Raw genomic sequence first — 19,107 nt, 5'->3', positions numbered from 1 at the left:
TGAGTTCAATCCCCGGTACCAAAAAAAAAAAGATTCCAGTAATTTTGTATCACATACCATACAAATGTCTAAAATAAAGAAAACAACTGTTAATCAGGCCAATATTTCTGATTAATAAGACTTTAGGGGAGTGGGAAATGGTTTCCCTTCTGTCAAACTGATTCCTAATAGAAGTTCTTTTTAATTAAATAGATATGCTTCTCTTTAACGTATCTAGTCTCAAAAACACCTGATTTATCCTTTATGTGATATGAAAACATGTGTAAAGAGAAGATATTTTATTCTTTCAAGAACTCTGAGAAATCACATACCGTAAGAGTCATAGGGATCAATGTTGGGGTTAGTGGTATTCCAGCCCTGGATGAGTCCATCAGTACCACCACTGAAACACTGCTCACCATTGCTGCTCATTACCACGCAAAGCACTGGACCTCTGGGATACGAAATAAACAGCTAAGGAAGTAAACTGCTATTCTCAAAAATCAGTCCTACATATGATTTGTTAAAATAAGAATGCTTAGTTATTCAAATGTTTTTCTATTTTTCTGCTTTTTACAATGAATAAAAATATTATCAAAATATTGTTCATTTTTCTTCCTCTGATAAAACCAGAGGTTGGTAAACTATGACCTCTAGGCCAAATTCAACCAGTAGTCTGTTTCTGTAGTTAAGAATGGTTTTTATGTTTTGAAAGGGCTCTAACACAAAAAACAAGAATGTTACAGAAGGACCTGGGTTCAACCCAGGACCCAAAACAAAATACAACACAATATAACACAATGCAAACCAAGAATATGCAACAGAAGGCACATGGCCTAAAAACCTTTATTATCTGACCATTTATATATGAAGTATGCCAATCTCTGTGCTAAATCAAATGAACAAACATGCCCCTTATATTTATATATGAAAAAAGTGATTACAATAGATATCCTTAGGCGGTGCCAGGGACAGAACCCAGGGCCTCACATATTGTGGGCAAGCATTCTACCACTCACTAAAGACCGGTCTTCGGATATTTTTATGTATGTTATGTTTAAGAGTAAAAAAAAAATCTAACTACTTCAACTTTATTTTTAAAATACATAGATATACCCCATTTAAACACCATGAAAGTAAAAACTTTCAGCAAAGATCCCTAATTTGGTAGCAATTTTTTAGCATATTATCTGCTAGTTCCTTCTACAGTCACAAAAAAACACTATTAAGTACAAGAAATACATAAGTGAAAGGAAAGAAAATAAAATATCCTAATCAGACTGTTTTTACAATGATATTGGTTTAAAGTAAAGAAAAGCCACTGGGGATTTAGCTCAGTGGCTCCATGCCCTCCTTGCAAGCACAAGGTCCTGAGTTTGATCCCCAGTACCAAAAAAAAAAAAAAAAAAAAAAAAGAAAGACTGAAAAAGAAAAGAAAAGCCACACACTTACTTATGAGCCCTAAATGTATAGATGGGCTCGACATCAAGAGAAGTACTCCTAAAACAAAAAATGAGGATAACGTTATTCAGTAGTAAACAGAATAAATGTGTCATAACAACTGCTTTTAGAAGTATGGACACTATGGTAATATACAATTTTCAACTACAGGATACATAAGAAAGCATACCCAACTCCAATAACACTTCCAACGTGTCAAGAAACTAGCTTCTTTTTCAGTAATAATACCCTGTCACAATGCTTTTAGCTTTGACATAATCCATTTGACTAAAGAAGAAACATGAGCTTTGAAGGGATAAATCTCTGAATTCAATTTCCACTTCTTCAGTAACTGGCTAACTCTACCTAAGTTAGTCTGTGATAACTTCAGATTCCTTCATATTCAAAATAAAAGAAAAATGGAGATAGCAAATAAATACTATGAAATGAAATGAGATTCTACAATTTAAAAAATAGCCTATAGGATACAACCATGCAAATAGGTTTTCAACAAATGATATTTAATTTCCTTGTCTTTTCATGAAGGTTAATATGCCTCTCCTTAATACTGTACAAACTAAGTTATTAGTTTATTTATTACTAAGAAGACCACTATGGGCACACTGTATTATCTAACAGCCCATGACTGTTAATGGAAACTGGATTTAAAGTCAAGTCCTTACCATTTTCTATGCACGTGTTGCAGTTACTTACAGGTATATATTATCTCTCCTCAAGTCACTTCCAAGTTTTAAGTTTAAAGGTAAACAAGTCACCGTTACTTACATGTGACAGTTGTTGTTTACTATATCACCAGCAAGAAATTCATTTCAATAGTTTTGTAAATTTTAGTCAAGAATATGTGATAACCCATTCACACTTCTAGCTTATTTAATGTGACTGTGCTAGAATTAGCACACTGTGACCAAAGGACTAGAAAAGCAAAAGTCACAATGTATAAACAGAATCAAATTTTTCTCTGCTGAAAATACCCAGTCCATTTGGTTTTACCAAGATCTGGTTGTGCTCTCTGTTGCAAACTGTTAAATCAAGTACTTTATCTTGTCTGTGCACAATTCACAGCATGAATACCACTGACCTAAACTGCCAACAGATTTCCTCTATCTAGTAAATTCACTAGTAATTCACTTGCACTCTTATAATAACAAAAACAACTGAGACTGCACAAAACTCCCTGCTGGCAGACACTGGTTCTGGACCATATGGTCCAAGGAAGGAAAAGTACTCCAATAAGGACCCTACCAAGTCAGATGGGTTTTGCCTGATGACTGTGGTAAAAGGGTTTATAGCAAATCATGTCTCTTTGGTTTTTTTGGGTTTTTTTGGTACTGGGGATCGAACTTGGGATCTCGCACTTGTGAGGCAAGCAATGAAACCACTGAGCTAAATCCCCAGCAGTAAATCATGTCTGTTGATACTTAGGAACAAAGGGGCCAAGGAAAGTACGAGCATGTAAGTAAAGGCAAAAGCAGTGTCTGTCTGTTCCGTACCTGAAGGCTTGGGGGCAAAAGGTAAGATTAAAGAGAAGTCCCCATCTCTCCTAATCAGCCTTTTCCTCTTCCAGCCTATTTCAAAACTTAGTAAAAAACAGAATAGAAGTTTAATCATTTTAAACATGCCTATCTGTACCTGTTTATAACAGGAGAATTTTTCAGTAGAGACAAGGTACTCCCTAAATATGACAGCCATTAAAAACACCTCATTCATAAGGACTATAATCAGCATTCATAAACTCTGGGGAAACCATCAGATAATAACATGTTTTCCTACATGTCAGTTTTCCAACCTAACATTAGATTGTATGAAGGAAAAACACCCTCAATTATGTGACATGGTAGAGAAAGAACTCGAAGAAAAATTGAATAGCAATAATTACATTTCTTTCTGCTAAAAAGCAACTAAAATATTCAAATAAAGAATATTCTCACTTTTTAGCTGGGGCTGTTTTTTGCAAATTCCACATTTTCAATGTGTGATCCTCTGATGCTGTTATCAAAACAGGCTCAACTGGGTGGAAAACAAGGGCTCGAATGCCATCAAAGTGACTTCTCAAAGTAAACTTAGGGTTCCAAGTCTTCCTCAATGCATCTTTATTATTTGCTATCTGTTAAAGAGATAAAACAAACATATCTGTACATTTAGTTTAGGATAAGACAAAAACCCTTATACTCCAACATTAATTCTTGCTGACTTGTTAGTAAACCATCACACAGTGCGACTTTCAAAACAATCAATTTTTAAAATGTTAAGTAGCTAAACCAATAGGTAAAATTAACAATATCTCAACAGGCGTTTTCTTTGAAGAATGAAGAAATATGTAAGAAGACAAAACTTATAATTCAATGTAAAAAGTGGATCAAATAATAACACATAATAGATCTTCACTAGTGCTATAGTTTAGATCATGAGTGTCCCCCAGAGGCCCATGTGTTGAAGTCTTGGTTGCCATCTGTGGCACTACTGGGAGGTAGTGCAATCTTTATGAAGTGGGGCCTACTAGAAAGAAGTGGAGATCTGCTTTTGAAAGAGATATCTGGACCCCGCTCCTCCTCTATCTCTTTGCTTCCTGGCCAGCATGAGATGAAGAGCTTCCTCTACCACATGCTTCCACAATGATACAAGTAGGTCCGAAAGCAACAGGCCAACTAACCATGTACTGAAACCTCTGAAATACTGAGCCAAAATAAAACTTTCTTACTTGTAAATTGGTTATCTCAGGTGTTTTCTCACGGTGACAAAAAGCCAACAAACAAAATTAGGATGCTTTTAAAAACAAGTTTTCAATCTAAATTATAGTACAGACAGTTGTATTCTTTGTTTTGTTGTTTGGTACTGGGGATTGAAACTAGGGTCTTTGCACTGAGCTACACCCTCAGACTTTTCTGATTTTGAGACAGAGTCCTACTAAATTGCTAAGTTGCCTGGGTTGGTCTCAAACTTGGGATCTTCTTACTTCAGCCTCCCAGTGCTGGGATTACAAGTGTGTGCCACCACTCCTGGCTGCTGGAAAGTATAATTCTAGGTAAAAGTTGAAAGACTAAATTAACTTTAAACCTGTTAACATTTTTAAACACAATCATACATTTGAAGTATTCAATACTACCTAATAAAAGCTAAATTTTATTCACTGAACTATAAACAAGGTTTATAAACTGGAAATGGAGAGAAAATGTTAAAAATGATCAGATATTACAAAAAATACATTCTCTTGGTAAAATAAACCATTTTGTTCTTTTCTCCATGGTAACTCCATCTCAATAACTGAGAAAACATACTGTACTATTGTTTCATTCCAACTAACAAACTGAAGTAGCTGTTATTTAACTTTACACTAGCACTATGTATGACCTCTTTACCCTCAAAGGTTAACAATCATACTAGGTTTAAACAAAGAGTGGGGGCCCGGGGATTTAGCTCAGTGGTTCTGCTGCCTGCCTCACTCAAGGTCCTGAGTTCAATTCCCAGTGCCATAAAAAAAACCCAAATCAAAACAACAACAAAAAAAATCAAGAGTGGGGTAAGTATTGGTAATATAATGGAGAATTATTACCATACAATGGCAAGAAAAACAGCTATACTAACAAATAGTTGCTATTTTGAGCATTATCCAGTATTTTAAACATTATTCTAAACACTTAAAATGCACTAACTCAATCCTCACAATAACTCTATGAAGTAGGAATTAACATTATCCTCACTTGATGTATCTGGAAAAGAGAAGTGAATTCATTTGCCCAAGGAACCCTGGCTGAAATCAAATCCAAGCAGTCTGGCAACAGAGGTCACAATCAATATAAACTATACTGTAGAATCCAGAAGTTAAAAGATATACAGAAAAAATCAGATAGGATGTATCACAGAGTGATAAGAGATCACAAAACACATCATTTCAAGGAACTACCATTATAAGAACTGAAGTTGGTTATTCCAGAAAAGAAAAACTAAGTTCCATCATGTTTAATCTTGTTCAACAGCTTAATAGTTTTCATATGTAGAAGTAATGAAATTCTTTTTGAATGAGTAGGCAGCCACCAAAATGGCTCCCAGGCAGATCCACTTCCTCATACTTACATCTCATTAACTCCCTCTGAATATCATAGGGTTGGTCTGTGTGTCCAACAGCATACAGCAGAAGTGATAACAAGTTAATTCCAAAATGAGGCTATGAAATTATCTGCCTTGGGCACTCTTTCTCTCTTTTCATATGCACACATACTGAGAGAAGTAAGCTTGCTATATTGAGAAGGCCAGGAAAAGGCCTGTGAAGAATCAGGGCCTTTCAACAGCTAAATAAAGAGCTTGGGGAAGATTCTCCAAAGCTCAAGTCTTGAGATGAGGTTGCAGGCCTTGCCAACTCTTTGAGGAGTTAGTAGACAGCAAACAAAAGTTATCTAATGGGAAGTTTGGCTTCTATTCATGATGAACAAGATAATCTGGATGACCTCTGTACTAAGGACAAGTAGAAAGCCATATAAAACATGGAGAACCAACAAAATAATGAAGAAAAACCAACCTGTCAAGGGAAGGACATAGGCCTAAGGAGGTAAACCTGATTATTTGGGGTTGTTTGCCCCGAGAAGTGTTTATTGATTCTACAACAGTGGCTGAGAGGCCAAGCAGTGCTTTTGACAGTGCTTTTTCAGTATCATAGAGATAACAAAGTGGTATTGAGGACCTGCCAATAGAGTGGGGCTTAGTAAATCACTTTGCTTTGGGTTAAGATTTCAAAGGGTTATATCCTGCAAATAAAAGTGAAGTGGAAAGAAGCTAAGCTCCTAGAGGGACTGCAGATCACCTTTAGATCACCTCAAGAATTGAGTATGAACTGTAGTGATTGCAGGTTTCTAACTGCTGCAGACATCTAAGAAAAGAAAATTAAAATATATATTCTACAGGACGATACTGCCATACGTCTGAATAATAGTTATTTCAACACAACAAGAATCATGTATATAAAGAGATAAGACAATATAAAAGAAAAGCAGAAACAATACATAATAGTAATAGAACTAGTCTACAACTTTAATCATGCTTAGAATATTCAAGAAGATAAAAGATAAAATAAACTGAAAAATTTTAAATAAATAACAGTAAATGAATAACTGGAAGCAAAATCTATAAAACTCAATATGTGAGTTTAACTATAGATTACAGATTACATTTTACATGTTATTGAAAACTAATGAACTGTAAGATGAGTCAAAAAATTAAAGAAATTGCACAGAAGACAAAGGCTACAGAGAGAAGGGCTAGCACACATAAAATTAGGTTTCAGAGGGAGGAGAGAGAGGTAGGTACAAAAACAATATTTGAGAAATGACTGAGAAATTTATAAAATTAATGAAAATATCGATCCATGAAGATCTAAGAACTTCAAGAAGTTTAAATAAAAATAAAAGCAAACCTTGCCAAACAACAAATAAACAATATCAGAGAAAATAAAATCAGACTACCATTAAATAACCCATGCAGAAATTACACTTGACTTTAGTAGAAAACATTAAAAATAAAAGAACAAAATAATGTTTAGAATCCAAAGAGAACAAAACACTGCTGCTAATTAGAGATTCAATGTGAGATAATAATAAATCCATTCAAGCTAAACAAAGAATTTAAGAAAATCAAAAACTGAACTAACGGCACCAGCAGACCTCACTGAAGAGAAATATTAGAAGTGTTCTTAGGGTAATCCTACCTGGGTGGTCACACATGCAGAGAAGAATGAAATAAAGCAAAATATGTAAAGGATGAATAAATAATAGATGATCCTAACTGAATATAGAATATACGAAAAAATGAATCGTGTAGAAGATCAATATATTTAAATATATATAACAAGAATGACACGGTAGTAGAGTGGGAGTTAAATAGAGCTAAAAATACTCTTAGGCCTTTGCATATAAAATTTTTAAGGGTTTTGTAGTAATCTCAAAGGTAGCCATTAAAAAGTACCAAAGAGTATATAAACTTTAAGTACGAGAGGAGTAGAGGTTTGAGTAATACATACAATCCCCAAACAGGCAAAAAAAAAAGAGAGAAACACAGAATGGGTGGCACAAAGAGACGGTAGACTTAAAACCAAGTACACTACTAACTACTTTAAAAAAATGGGCCGAGTGCTCCAACTAAAATTAAAGGTTGTCAAAAATTAAGTGAAAAAACAAAAATCAACTAAACAGTGTTTTATTTAAAAGATAAATGTAAAATATGAGAATACAAAAACATTGGAAATAGAAGTGATTTTTTTCAAAAATCTTTATCACAATTAATGGAGAGGAGTACAAAGACCCCATTTAGATTAGAAGATTATTGCACTAGCTCTGGGTGAGGAAAAAATAGACTAGGATGGAAAGTGCGAAGTATCTGTATTTCAGAAACTGTTAACATTTACTAATGGATAAGCACAGAGTTGGACTTTTGATTTGTAGGAAGACAAGCAGGTGTAAAATGCTTCTTTATCTCCGGACTGGTCTGCTTAGGCATCTGTCCACATGGCCCAGCCAGGAGGGCTGCTACAGAGGCGATACCATTTTCCCCAGCAGAGACAAAAAACTATCAAAGTGGGAATATTTTAACAAAATGATAAGATAAATTATAAATACTTTACCTGTGAAATAAGCAACTAGAAATGTATTTATAAAACAACTGTGTTTAGAATTAAATAAATGTATACATAAAGGTACAAAGATTTCAGTTTTGATTCACATCTCTGATGGGTCAGCCTTAATATCTGGAAGGCATCTGGTATAAATCCATGCCTAACAATAATTAAAATCACTTCTCAACAGGACACTGGTTGATATACTGGAAAGGCAAGAGAAATGTTGCTATTAGGCAGGCATGAATTTCAAATAATCACTAGCACTCTAAAAAATAAAACAAAACCCAAACTTGGTAGTGGAAAAAGAGAATTCTTTCCCCTACCTAAATATGCAAACTTTACTGGCTTGTGGATTTAGGTAAAGTCTATAATTTTAGTCTATGCTTATTTTGAAAATGTTAGCTTATCTTAATCTTTTCAAAGTTTGCAATTAAAATTGAACCAAAGTCTACCCTTACAAATAGGTTTATACCACTGGCATTTTTTCTATAAAATCCACATTTTATTTTCAAAAATTGAGTATGAACATCAAAAATAAAACTACTACATACATCGTAAGCTAGTGAATCCGCTTCATTGGCCACGGTGAGGCCTGCTAATTCTCCAAGTCCCAGTTCACTTTCAAGGGCTTCATCTGCTCCCATGATGAATGACTTCCCAGAAGAAGGAGGAAATGTCAGGGCTTCCACTGAATAATAAAGACAAAGGAAACAAACAAAAAAATGTCTTAAAGAGTCAACCAGTAGTCTCATATGCTTGTGTTAAATTTCTTATAAGGATATATATATATATATATACACATTTAATTATTCTAAAATGCTTTTAAACACAATAAAATTCAGTGAGCAGAAAATCTGGAAGAGCTGATTGCTTTTTCCGTATCTTCTCCAACGCTAAAGGCATCATCTAACTAAAAGAGTGAAACATGAAACAAATCTAATAGTCTATTATCTTTTCCCTTTTACTATATAGAAAAAAAGCACAAAGAAAAGCTTTCCCATTTGATATTTCATCTTAACTGCCCAATAATTTCTGTCAGTTACTTAACATATGTGAGGAGTATTTCTGAACACTGCTAATCTCATTCAAACTAAAATTAACTCTATAACCTAAAAGACCACAGACATTTTCTAATAAAAGTGATTAAAATTATAAAATGTTCCTGAAACAAAATTAATATGTAGTGTTAAAAGTTGGGATTATCTCTGGGAGGCAGGGAAGGAAAGGCAACAAAGGCGGGACTCCTGGGGCTTTGGTAATGTTCTACTTCTTAACCCAGAGATGGTGGCACAGGTGGGTGATAACTATGACTTTGTGGTAATTCAGTGAGCTAGACCCTTACAATTTCAGCATTTTTCTGTAGGCATAGTTTATTTCATTAAGAAAATTTTAAAAAAAATTTTTAAGCCCACTTAAATACTTTCATTAGGTGCCAACTGTGTTTGAAGATATAGCTTTATTTTATAATAAACTTGAAAATTCTTGCTTTATAACTCTGAATATAGCAGTTCAACTCCTTCAACAACCATCATATGCCAGGTGTTGTGGCATATGCAGGTAATCCCAGCACTTGGGAGGCTGAGGCAGGAGGATCATTGTGAGTCTGAGGCCAGCCTGGGATACACAGTGAGTTCAAAGCCAGCCTGAACTACAGTGAAACTCTGTCTTAAAACACACACACACACACACCAAAAACAACTATCATAGAAGAAATCAATTGAAAGCCAAATTAAAATATTTTTATGTGGTCGATAATAAAATGTCACTCTTTATAAATGAAAATTATTCTGACAGAGAAAGTCTATGAACTGTTTTCTAGATGTGGTGGTTTCTTTACTGATTGATGACAAACATTTATGAGTCAATTAGGTGAATTTAATAGTTGAAACTCGATTTCTACTAGAGGTAAATTAACTTTTCCCTAAGAGAAAACTCAATTGTATTAATTAGTTCATGTAAAAAACTGAATTTACAAGATGTTCTCCAGCACTATACCCAATCATACCTAATAAAAAATATTTGTTGAATGAATAAAATAATGTCTACTTGCTTTTAAAAGTAGTGGCAGAAACTACTGAAAATCCTTGTCAGAACAGAACAGAAGTCTATATTCTAAGACACTATTAAGTCACTGTAAAATACAGCAGCAATAATGAAAACTGATCTACCTAAAATGCCATAAATCATGTGAGAAATTCTCTAAATATTTACTAATATATAGTGGGGATTTTTAAAGTTAGAAGAGCAATTTTCAGGCCAAAATTTCAAACAAATGACCCCTGGAGCTAGGTATTCATAGGTGATGTTTGTTTGTCTGTTTTCCATTTCTAACACTTAAAGATAACTTTGTTCAGATGTGAGTTTAAAATGACTCAAAAGAAAATGCTAAAACTCCTGGGAATGATCAGATAGAAAGTGTGAGCCAATTTCAACCAGCGCTCTAGAAGTGGCTATATAAAACCTTGAAAACAAGGAAAGCAACAACTACCTCCTCACACACCAGTGGGTGGTCAACAGACTGGATGGTTGAAGAGACTGCAACTGTGGGAATCAATGTCATTTGTTCTCTATGGCCTTAGAATTTCAGATTTCATAACTAAAAGTTATTAGCCCTAATCAGTTTTTATAAAATTATTTAACTGTGCCTCTTAAATATGACACCGTGAAGTAATGTAAGTACAGAGCACACACAAGCTATTGATACTTTTTCTGAAAGTGGACTGAAGAACAAGCAGCATCAGTCACAGGCAATTAAATATTTGATCTACTTCTCTCCCTCTCCCCTGCCATCTCCTCCCCTTGCTCTCTGTGTCCCCAGTCCACCTGGAGGGGATAGAGCCCCAGGCCTGTGCACATGGGGCCAGAGCTCTACCACTTAGCTACACTCACACTGCCAACCTATGTACGATTTTTAAGTATAAAACAAAATAGAGTTCATCTATAAAATGACTGCAACTACATAAAAAGTATATGCATGTAGACAGGGACTGAAAAGGAAGAAGAAAACAGTAAATGAGGGGCTGGGGATTTAGCTCAGTGGTTCTGCCGCCTGCCTTGCAAGCACAAGGACCCGAGTTCAATCCCCGGTACCAAAAAAAACCAAAAAAAAACAAAAAAAGAAAACAGTAAATGTGACTAGACTTTCAGGTGACTTTTTTATTAATGATAAACTGCTTAAGTAAAATATTATGTAAATCTCAAAGTAAACATTTTCTAACTATATTTAGACGCTTAAATTTCACAATGTTGAAATAGTATATAGGACTCACTACATGGGTATCTGTGAAGCTAGGGAATATTTTACACCAGATTTTAGAGTTGTCTTTTTTGAAGTTTATGCTCTTTCCAAAGTCATGAAGGCTGCAGTTGGAATCAATGCTCCTTGGATGTAACAAAGTTTACATTTGGGGAATACTACGCAGATCACATATTTGCAGAGGAAAATTCTCTCTAATCTAAGACAGTCCTTTCTAATGACTGAATTTATAGTTGTATGTCCAAGTGTTTTCTGTCCTCCAGAAAGTCCTAAATACTTACCTTCATCTGCCCTATTAATTTCATGTTCAGGAAGCCTGGAACTGCTGGGTCTGGAAGGTGAACCCACAGATGGCTGCAATGAAGGAAGTTCATCAACATCTCTCAAATTAGCAAGCATATCTTGTAGTTTTGACCTATTGGGCCCTAGCCAAAAAAAGGGAGGAAAGGGGGAAAAAAAAGGAAAATAGAATTATCCAACTGCATCAAAATGGTGCTTATTTTACCTTATGTTTACCTTTAAACATATCCTAGCCCAATGAATAAAAAGAAGCATATTCCATTTTAAAATTATTTTAAAGTTGATTATTTCCTTAAAAGAATTGTATTCCACATGTATTTTATAAATTAAGCTAATGGAATCATTATTTGCATGAAAAAGAACACACATACCCTATTCAAATCACTAAAAGTCACACTGCTCTATCATCAAACCACTGAGTAGTGTTCTAAATGACAGACATGATAGATTGTGAACCTACTGTATACTCAATTAAACAGTAACACCCCTGTTTAAGTTGCACTCATTCCTTACATCCTGAAGCTATGACACCCAAGGTGAAATCTCATGCCCTACCAACTACTTACCTGAACTTTGATTCTTCATTCTCTCACATCCCTGTTTTGACTGTTTTATATAGGATAGAGGCTGAAACAGATCTTCGGTAGTTTTTCCTGTTACGAGTTTAATTAAGAATGGGAAAAATCTTACCCATGGTCCATTATGTTTTTTTTCCTATACCAGCAAAGAATACAACTATTTCTAAACAATTTTAACTAATACTTAGAATTATATTTCATGATAGTACACAATTTGACTGGAAATATTTCTACACTAATTAAATCTCAATATTTTCCAATGATTAACAGTTCAATCAAAAATATGTACTTATGGTAATTTATAAACTGATATTTCATATATCAATTCAAGTTGATATATGTTCTTCTTCAGTTCTCTCTTTAATCATACATTTTCGCTTGTTTCCCCACTGCTATTTTACAGACAGCAGGAACTAAAATTGACTAAAAATGAACTAAAAGTACACTAAGCTTTCATCTACATTCCTTCTACCTTCACTGAAAGACATTAAAATTTCTACCCTAGAGAGTCATTTTTCTTCACTCTACTAAAAAAACCCCACATGCTATATTCCTGAACAAAGATCATCACCCCCAGATTCAGGAAACCCAATTGCTTCTACTAGTAGGAATATTATTCCAGTCAAATGGTGCAGTTTTAGATCTTAAGTGCTAAATTCCAACTACAGCTATGTCTCAATACTTGACAAGAACTGATAATCAATACAGTAATAAGAATAGATGGATTTACATAAGTCCTGGCTATCTTCCCAATCGAAAGATCTTTACATTTCAAGATACTCATTTTTAGGGCCGGGGATTTAGCTCAGTGGCACTGTGCCTGCCTTGCAAGTGCAAGGTCCTGAGTTTGATCCCCAGTACCACAAAAAAAACCCCACAAAAAACAAAACAAAACAAACAAAAAACAAAAACCATTTTTATAATATAGTGACCTAAAGAAACATATCAATGTTAACTTCATCTGGAAATTATTCTGCATGTATGATATACAAATTTTCCTCAAAAATTTCAGTTTAACTGGTTTGGTTATGGAGTCATGATTACTCCAGAAAGCCATGACATATCATGTCTCAGTATATTTGTTAGGATCAAAATTTTTATCAGTGAATAAAAGACATAAAATGTTTCCATGTTTTAGTATTAAATCTTTCTCGTTATGATTTAATCTACATGGGATAGCACTAAATGATACTTCTTAGAAATTGTTGAGACTATGCAAACATTAATAATGAACACTGACTTATTGACTCTAGCTAAACATTTATAAATTCTAAAATATTTTAAATAAACATTTTAATGGTTTTAAGAACTGCCAGGTTGTAAAAGAATGTCCTAACAGGAATAACTGATCTTTGATAAGCTTGAGAATCATCAAAATGAGAAGGGGAAAGGGAGCGTATCTTTTGCAATTTATAAATTCATTTCTCCCGAAGTTTAGATTTCAATCTCATTTTATACTATTTTCATATCTCAACGATATTCCTATTGCTATAAAAGGAAGGTCCATGTTTATATTGTTAATGAGGGTGGAAACATGAGGAAGTTGTTTAGACTTGCACTTCTAAAAATGTGTAAGATTGGTTTTAGGGATGTCTTAAAAGTTTTGCATTTCCATTTTACATGCTTAACTAAATCAAAACTTTTCATTTGTGTAATGTGTTATATGATTCACAGGGCTAGAAATTTCATTTTGGCTTGTTTTTGATGTGGCACATTTTATTGAAAAAAGGTAACTGGAAGTACTGCTATAAATTAAATTGGCCAACACTTTTAAATTAGAAAGCAAATACTTTTAAAAGTTATGTACTTGACACTGTGCCCTGTATAGCATATAGTGATGAGAGCAAATGAACTGGGTGTTGTAAACATGTAGAATATTCAGAGGTAGAAATTAACTTCTTTTTGTCTCCAAAATCTAAAATTATACACAATAATTTTTGTGGAATGTCAGAGGGTCACACTAGATAAGTTTTACAAATTGTCACTAGATACAAACATCATTGTAATTACGGATATATATATTTTTTAATGAACTTAGCAGTATATTTGAATACATAGCCCAACAGCCTCGTAGGGCTTTAAATATGTTATTGGAATATACAGATTTTGTTTAGGTTCATAATCAAATGCCAACTATTTAATTTCAACCCCTGAGAGCAAGTGAAAAGGAAAAAAAATGAGGAGCAGAAATGAAAAAGAGTAAGTAGTTTTAGGAAAACATTGAAAAAAAAAAATTCGGGAGATGTAAAAGAGGTGAGATTTATGATTTACAGATACAATGTTTTCCACTTACTCTTCACCCCCTTTTTCCCCTTTCTCTCCTTTTTGTATTGTTCCTTGAGTTTGGTAATTACTCCCTGGTCCACATTCCAGGCTTCAGGCATGAGACACTGATCTTCCTTTTCTAAATAGAGTGAAACAAAGGAAAACAGCCTTTTTCAATAAAATATCAAACACACTAACACGACTGAAAGATACAACAATGATTTTCTTCACAGTATCACTAGCTAAAAATGTCATTAGTTATTAGAAATATAAATCACACAAAATAAGAAATAAGGTAAGGTAATAATAATAAGGTAAGAAAAAAGCCATCATTATCAGATATATAAATAACAAAAATAAAACTAAGAAGAAATGATCATGTTCCTAATATATTTGTCTTGAAAGAGACATAAAAACCTAGAAATAGTTTCAATGACTTTGAATAAATTAAGCCCAAACACTTTTAAGGAATCTCTCATTTTCTAAATTCTATTGGTAAAACTCACCAAAAAAACTCCATATTAATTTATGTGATAAGAAAAGATTACTAAGAGATTGTACAAAACAGTCTCCAATAATCTTTTCATTTAAAGTATTTTATACTTTTGGCACGTGTTCATCAAATGGTCATTTTTATTTTACTGACTTTATAAACAGCATTGTATAAATCCCAATCAACCTTCCATTTAAATTTAAAGCAATTCAAATGACATGTTAGTTTATAAGTAAATTCAATAATCATTATTTCAGAAAAATTTATATATTTTATATGTACTATAAAACAATTAATATGCTATGTAATGCTATAAACATGTTAGCTCAGAACACTAATTTAAATACAAGATTTGAATATCCAACTGCTTACAAGACATGTCCACTGAGCAGTCTAATACTGTAGACTAAATGAAACATGCAAGGGCCAGGGATGTAGCTCAGTGGCACTGTGCCTGCCTGGCAAGCACAAGGTCCTGAGTTTGATCCCCGATACTGGGGGGCAAATCTGCAAAACCAAATTCCAAATCTCCCTCCCCATCTAACCTTCCATCTATAGGGTTCTCCATTTGCTCAGAAAACCCCTTCTGTCCCATCCCTCATCAGATACTTTAGGAACACTTTCTCGGTGTTCAAAACTCATCCAGAGTCTGATTTCACAGTGTATCAACGACTTCTCTGACTACAGTGATCTCTTGCTAGAATTGCTGCAGTAATTACTGCCCCTCCTATCACAAGCCTATTAGCAACACTTCTGTAAGGGCCAGGGATGTAGCTCAGTGGTGGCGCGGCTGCTCAAATCCTTCACACGTCTCCCTGACTCCTCAGTGATAAACATGCCCTACATAATATAGTCATTTCTTATTACAGTCCCCTAAAATTATTCTGCTGCACCCACTCTGGCTTTCTTCACTCCCTTAAGCCTGCCAGGGCATGTGCTTTGGCTTTCTCCTTCCTGAATACTTTTGTCTTCCTCGGATACAATATGACCAATTCCCTCATCAATTTAAGTCTTTCACTCAAATGTTACCCTCTCAATGGGGCTTACTATGCCCACCCTATTTCATTTTACTTTTTTTGGTACCAGGGATCGAACTCAGGTCCTTCCGCTTGCGAGGCAGGCAGCGGAACCACTGAGCTAAATACTCAGCTATCCTATTTTAAACTGTAACCTGCCCTTGCCACCCCACCTTTCCCCCTTCTCCCTTGCCCTGTTCTACTTTTTCTATTTTCCATAGCATTTATCACCCTCTGACATGCTGTATCATTTATCACATTTAGTGCTTATTGCCTAGTTTCTCTCAGTAGACTTTGAGCAAGAAAAGACTAGAAATCTTTACCTAGAAAACTTGGCACATACAAAGCACTTGATCAGTATTTGTTGAATGAATGTTAGAATTAACTAAAATGAGTTAGAATACACAGATACCTGTCTATCTTTTTTTTTTTTACAATTTACATTTTAACACAGTGCAGAAAACTGGTGGGGTTTTTTTGGACTTCTGAATATAACACTATTAAAAACAACTTTTAAAAACACAGCTGGATATCATGGCACATGCCTATAATCCCAGCACTCGGGAAGCTAAGGCAGGAAGATCACCACAGGTTCAAGGCCAGCCTGAACTATACACAGTAAGATACTGTCACCAAACCAAACCAAACCCTCAATATTTTAATATACCCAATTACAATCTATCAATAGTAGAAACAGGCTACTTTCCAGAAGAATTTAACAATTCAAACTGTTAGTTTTCACCAATCAAGTCTTAATTAAACAAGGTGGTTTTTGGATCCTGGAATGTTTTTGGAGGCAAAAAGTTGACTTTATCATAATCATAACAGATTCATAACATTAGCAATGGAAGGTGTTGGCAAAATTTACCTATTTGCCAGAAACTAGCCAGACTCTTATTAAAGCATTCTCACTCCTTTTTTGAGAGGATGGAATGAATAAGAAATACAGCGAGCACTTAAAATGGTTTAAATGTTCATTCAACTAGACAAGATTTGCAATGTAGTTCTGTGAATTTGTTCAAAATTCAGTGCTTTGAATATGAATTACACAATCATTAAAACACAAAAGGCCAAACTGCTGGTAAAGAAACTTCCAGTTAACTGGCAGCTGGTACAAATCCTTCACTGGTATTACTGATGCCTAAAATTCCTGAGTAACTTAATATATACACTCAGTAGAGAATAAGACAGAAGAGAGACCTATTGTACTTTAACTTCTCCTCGGTTTCCTGATTTTGTTCTTTTGAAACCAGTCACTAGGCAGCCACTGTAAAAACAAACCAAAAACAAAACAAAACTAGATAGCCATTGTATTCTTTTTATCTTTTACTGTAATTATCTCAAAAATTTTTTTGAGTATACTCAACCAAAAAAGGAAAAGTAGCAGCATGGGTGCCATGAGTCTCTGAGGGTGAGATCTCAGTTAACTGTATGTACTAATAGGAAATCTAAATGATTCAGGGAAAAGTAAAGACAGATGAACGATCCGTGTGCTATGGTTGTAAGTTACCCTTGTCAATCTTATCACTGTACCAGAATATTACTTTTTAATGAATGGAAGGTAAACCAACATACCAACTGGCTTAGAAAGTATTTTCAAATGCCTTCAAGGAACAGTAAAAATTCAGCAGCATTTAGATATACAATCAGTTCCTTCCTTGCATGAGAAGTTCCAATATAGGCAAAATAATAGTAACTTGCACTAGGGACTTGCTTAACATCTCAACAGGAACAGTCATTACAAAATTTAACAAATACCTCTAATATTATAATGCTTTCCTGTAAGTGAGGGGAAGTCTACCTTGAATGCAAAAGAGAAAAATCAATCAAATATCTACCTCTTCCAATTTTGCGCTATTGAGATTGTTCAAAATTTCCAAAGAAAACATCTGTTTCCTCAAGGTGATCACAAAAGAGTTTTCAGTGTACAGTGTTTCAGGTGGGAAAAAAAAACCAAAAACATACTTTTTGGTATATTAAAATATTAGGCAACATTTTCCCTGAACTTACCCAAGACTCTTTCTATCTGTTACTATATGATCAAGCATGTGTGGAGTAAAAATCTGAACAAAATTTTTAACACAAGCTAGAAAAGGAAAATGCATCCAATTTTCTATGGCTTCAGAATTCTTTTATATTTCCTTTAGAGAAGAAATATATAAAAATTAGAGTTTAAGTCAATATTTTTAAATTTGTATACAATTTGTGTTCTAATTCTTCAGGATATATTGAAATCAGTATTTAAAATAGCTGCTTGAAAGAGACCTAGAATAGCAAAAGCAATTCTAGGTAACAGAGACACGGCACGGGGTATCACAACCTCCAACTTGAAACTATACTACAAAGCTACTGTGATAAACACAGAATGGTACTCGCAAAGAAACAGACCGGAGGACCAGTGGAACAGATTAGAAGATGCAGAAACAACGCCAGACACACTCTGCCACCTCATTTTCAACAAAGGAGCCAAACACCCTCTTTGGAGGAAAGATAGCCTCTTTAATGAATGGTGCTGGAAAAATTGGGCTTCAATTTGCCAAAGATTAAAACTAGATCTATATCTCTCACCATGCACTAAACTAAAATAGAAATGGATTAAAGATCTAAATATTAAAACAGAAATGCTGAACCAACTGGAACAGAGGTTAGGCAGAACTCTTAAAGACATTGGTGTAGGAAAAGATTTTATGAACAAAACCTCAGTTGCCCATGAACTAGCACAAACAATCAACAAGTGGGATCTCTTCTTACTAAAAAGCTTCTGCACACCAAGAGAAAGCACCAACAGAGTGAACAGACAACTCACAATGTGGGAAAAAATTTTCACCTGCTGTTCCTCAGACAAAGGTCTCCTATCGAGAACCCAGAAAGAACTTAAAAAATCAGACCTCCCAAATTTAAAGACCCAATCCAAAAATGGGCATCTGAAATGAACAGACATTTCTCAGACAAAGAAGTAGAAATAGCAAATAAATACATGAAAAAATGTTCAACATCACTGGTCATTTGAGAGATGCAAATGAAAACAACGCTGAGATTCCACCTCACCCCAGAAAGAATAGCTGCTATCATGAAATCAACCAATAACAAATCAGCCAATGCTGGTGGGGCTGTGGGGAAAGAGGAACACTGCTCCACTGCTGGTGCGAGTGCAGACT

General features: G+C 34.5%; 1 protein-coding gene across 4 annotated transcripts in view; it reads right to left on the bottom strand.

The window, feature by feature from the left end:
- Window positions 1-19,107, bottom strand: part of Strn (striatin) — a 117,776-nt gene that overhangs the window by 26,236 nt on the left and 72,433 nt on the right. For 3 of the 4 annotated variants that reach the window (XM_013070172.3, XM_021253721.2, XM_087216135.1), the window contains exons 8-14: window positions 14,469-14,579; window positions 12,164-12,250; window positions 11,579-11,722; window positions 8,593-8,729; window positions 3,369-3,544; window positions 1,432-1,479; window positions 312-433 (exon numbers count right to left, since the gene is read on the bottom strand). In XM_013070172.3, the coding sequence (XP_012925626.1) occupies window positions 312-433; window positions 1,432-1,479; window positions 3,369-3,544; window positions 8,593-8,729; window positions 11,579-11,722; window positions 12,164-12,250; window positions 14,469-14,579 (825 nt within the window). The remainder of the gene's footprint in view (window positions 1-311; window positions 434-1,431; window positions 1,480-3,368; window positions 3,545-8,592; window positions 8,730-11,578; window positions 11,723-12,163; window positions 12,251-14,468; window positions 14,580-19,107) is intronic. The other variant, XM_004839292.4, reaches the window with a different exon arrangement.

Source organism: Heterocephalus glaber, unplaced genomic scaffold (genome assembly GCF_053883595.1).
Source record: "Heterocephalus glaber isolate CG9 unplaced genomic scaffold, H.glaber_assembly_v1.0 deba00001457, whole genome shotgun sequence".
NCBI lineage: Eukaryota > Metazoa > Chordata > Mammalia > Rodentia > Bathyergidae > Heterocephalus > Heterocephalus glaber.
Note: the sequence above shows the minus strand (reverse complement) of the source record. Positions and strands in the feature narration are given on the sequence as shown.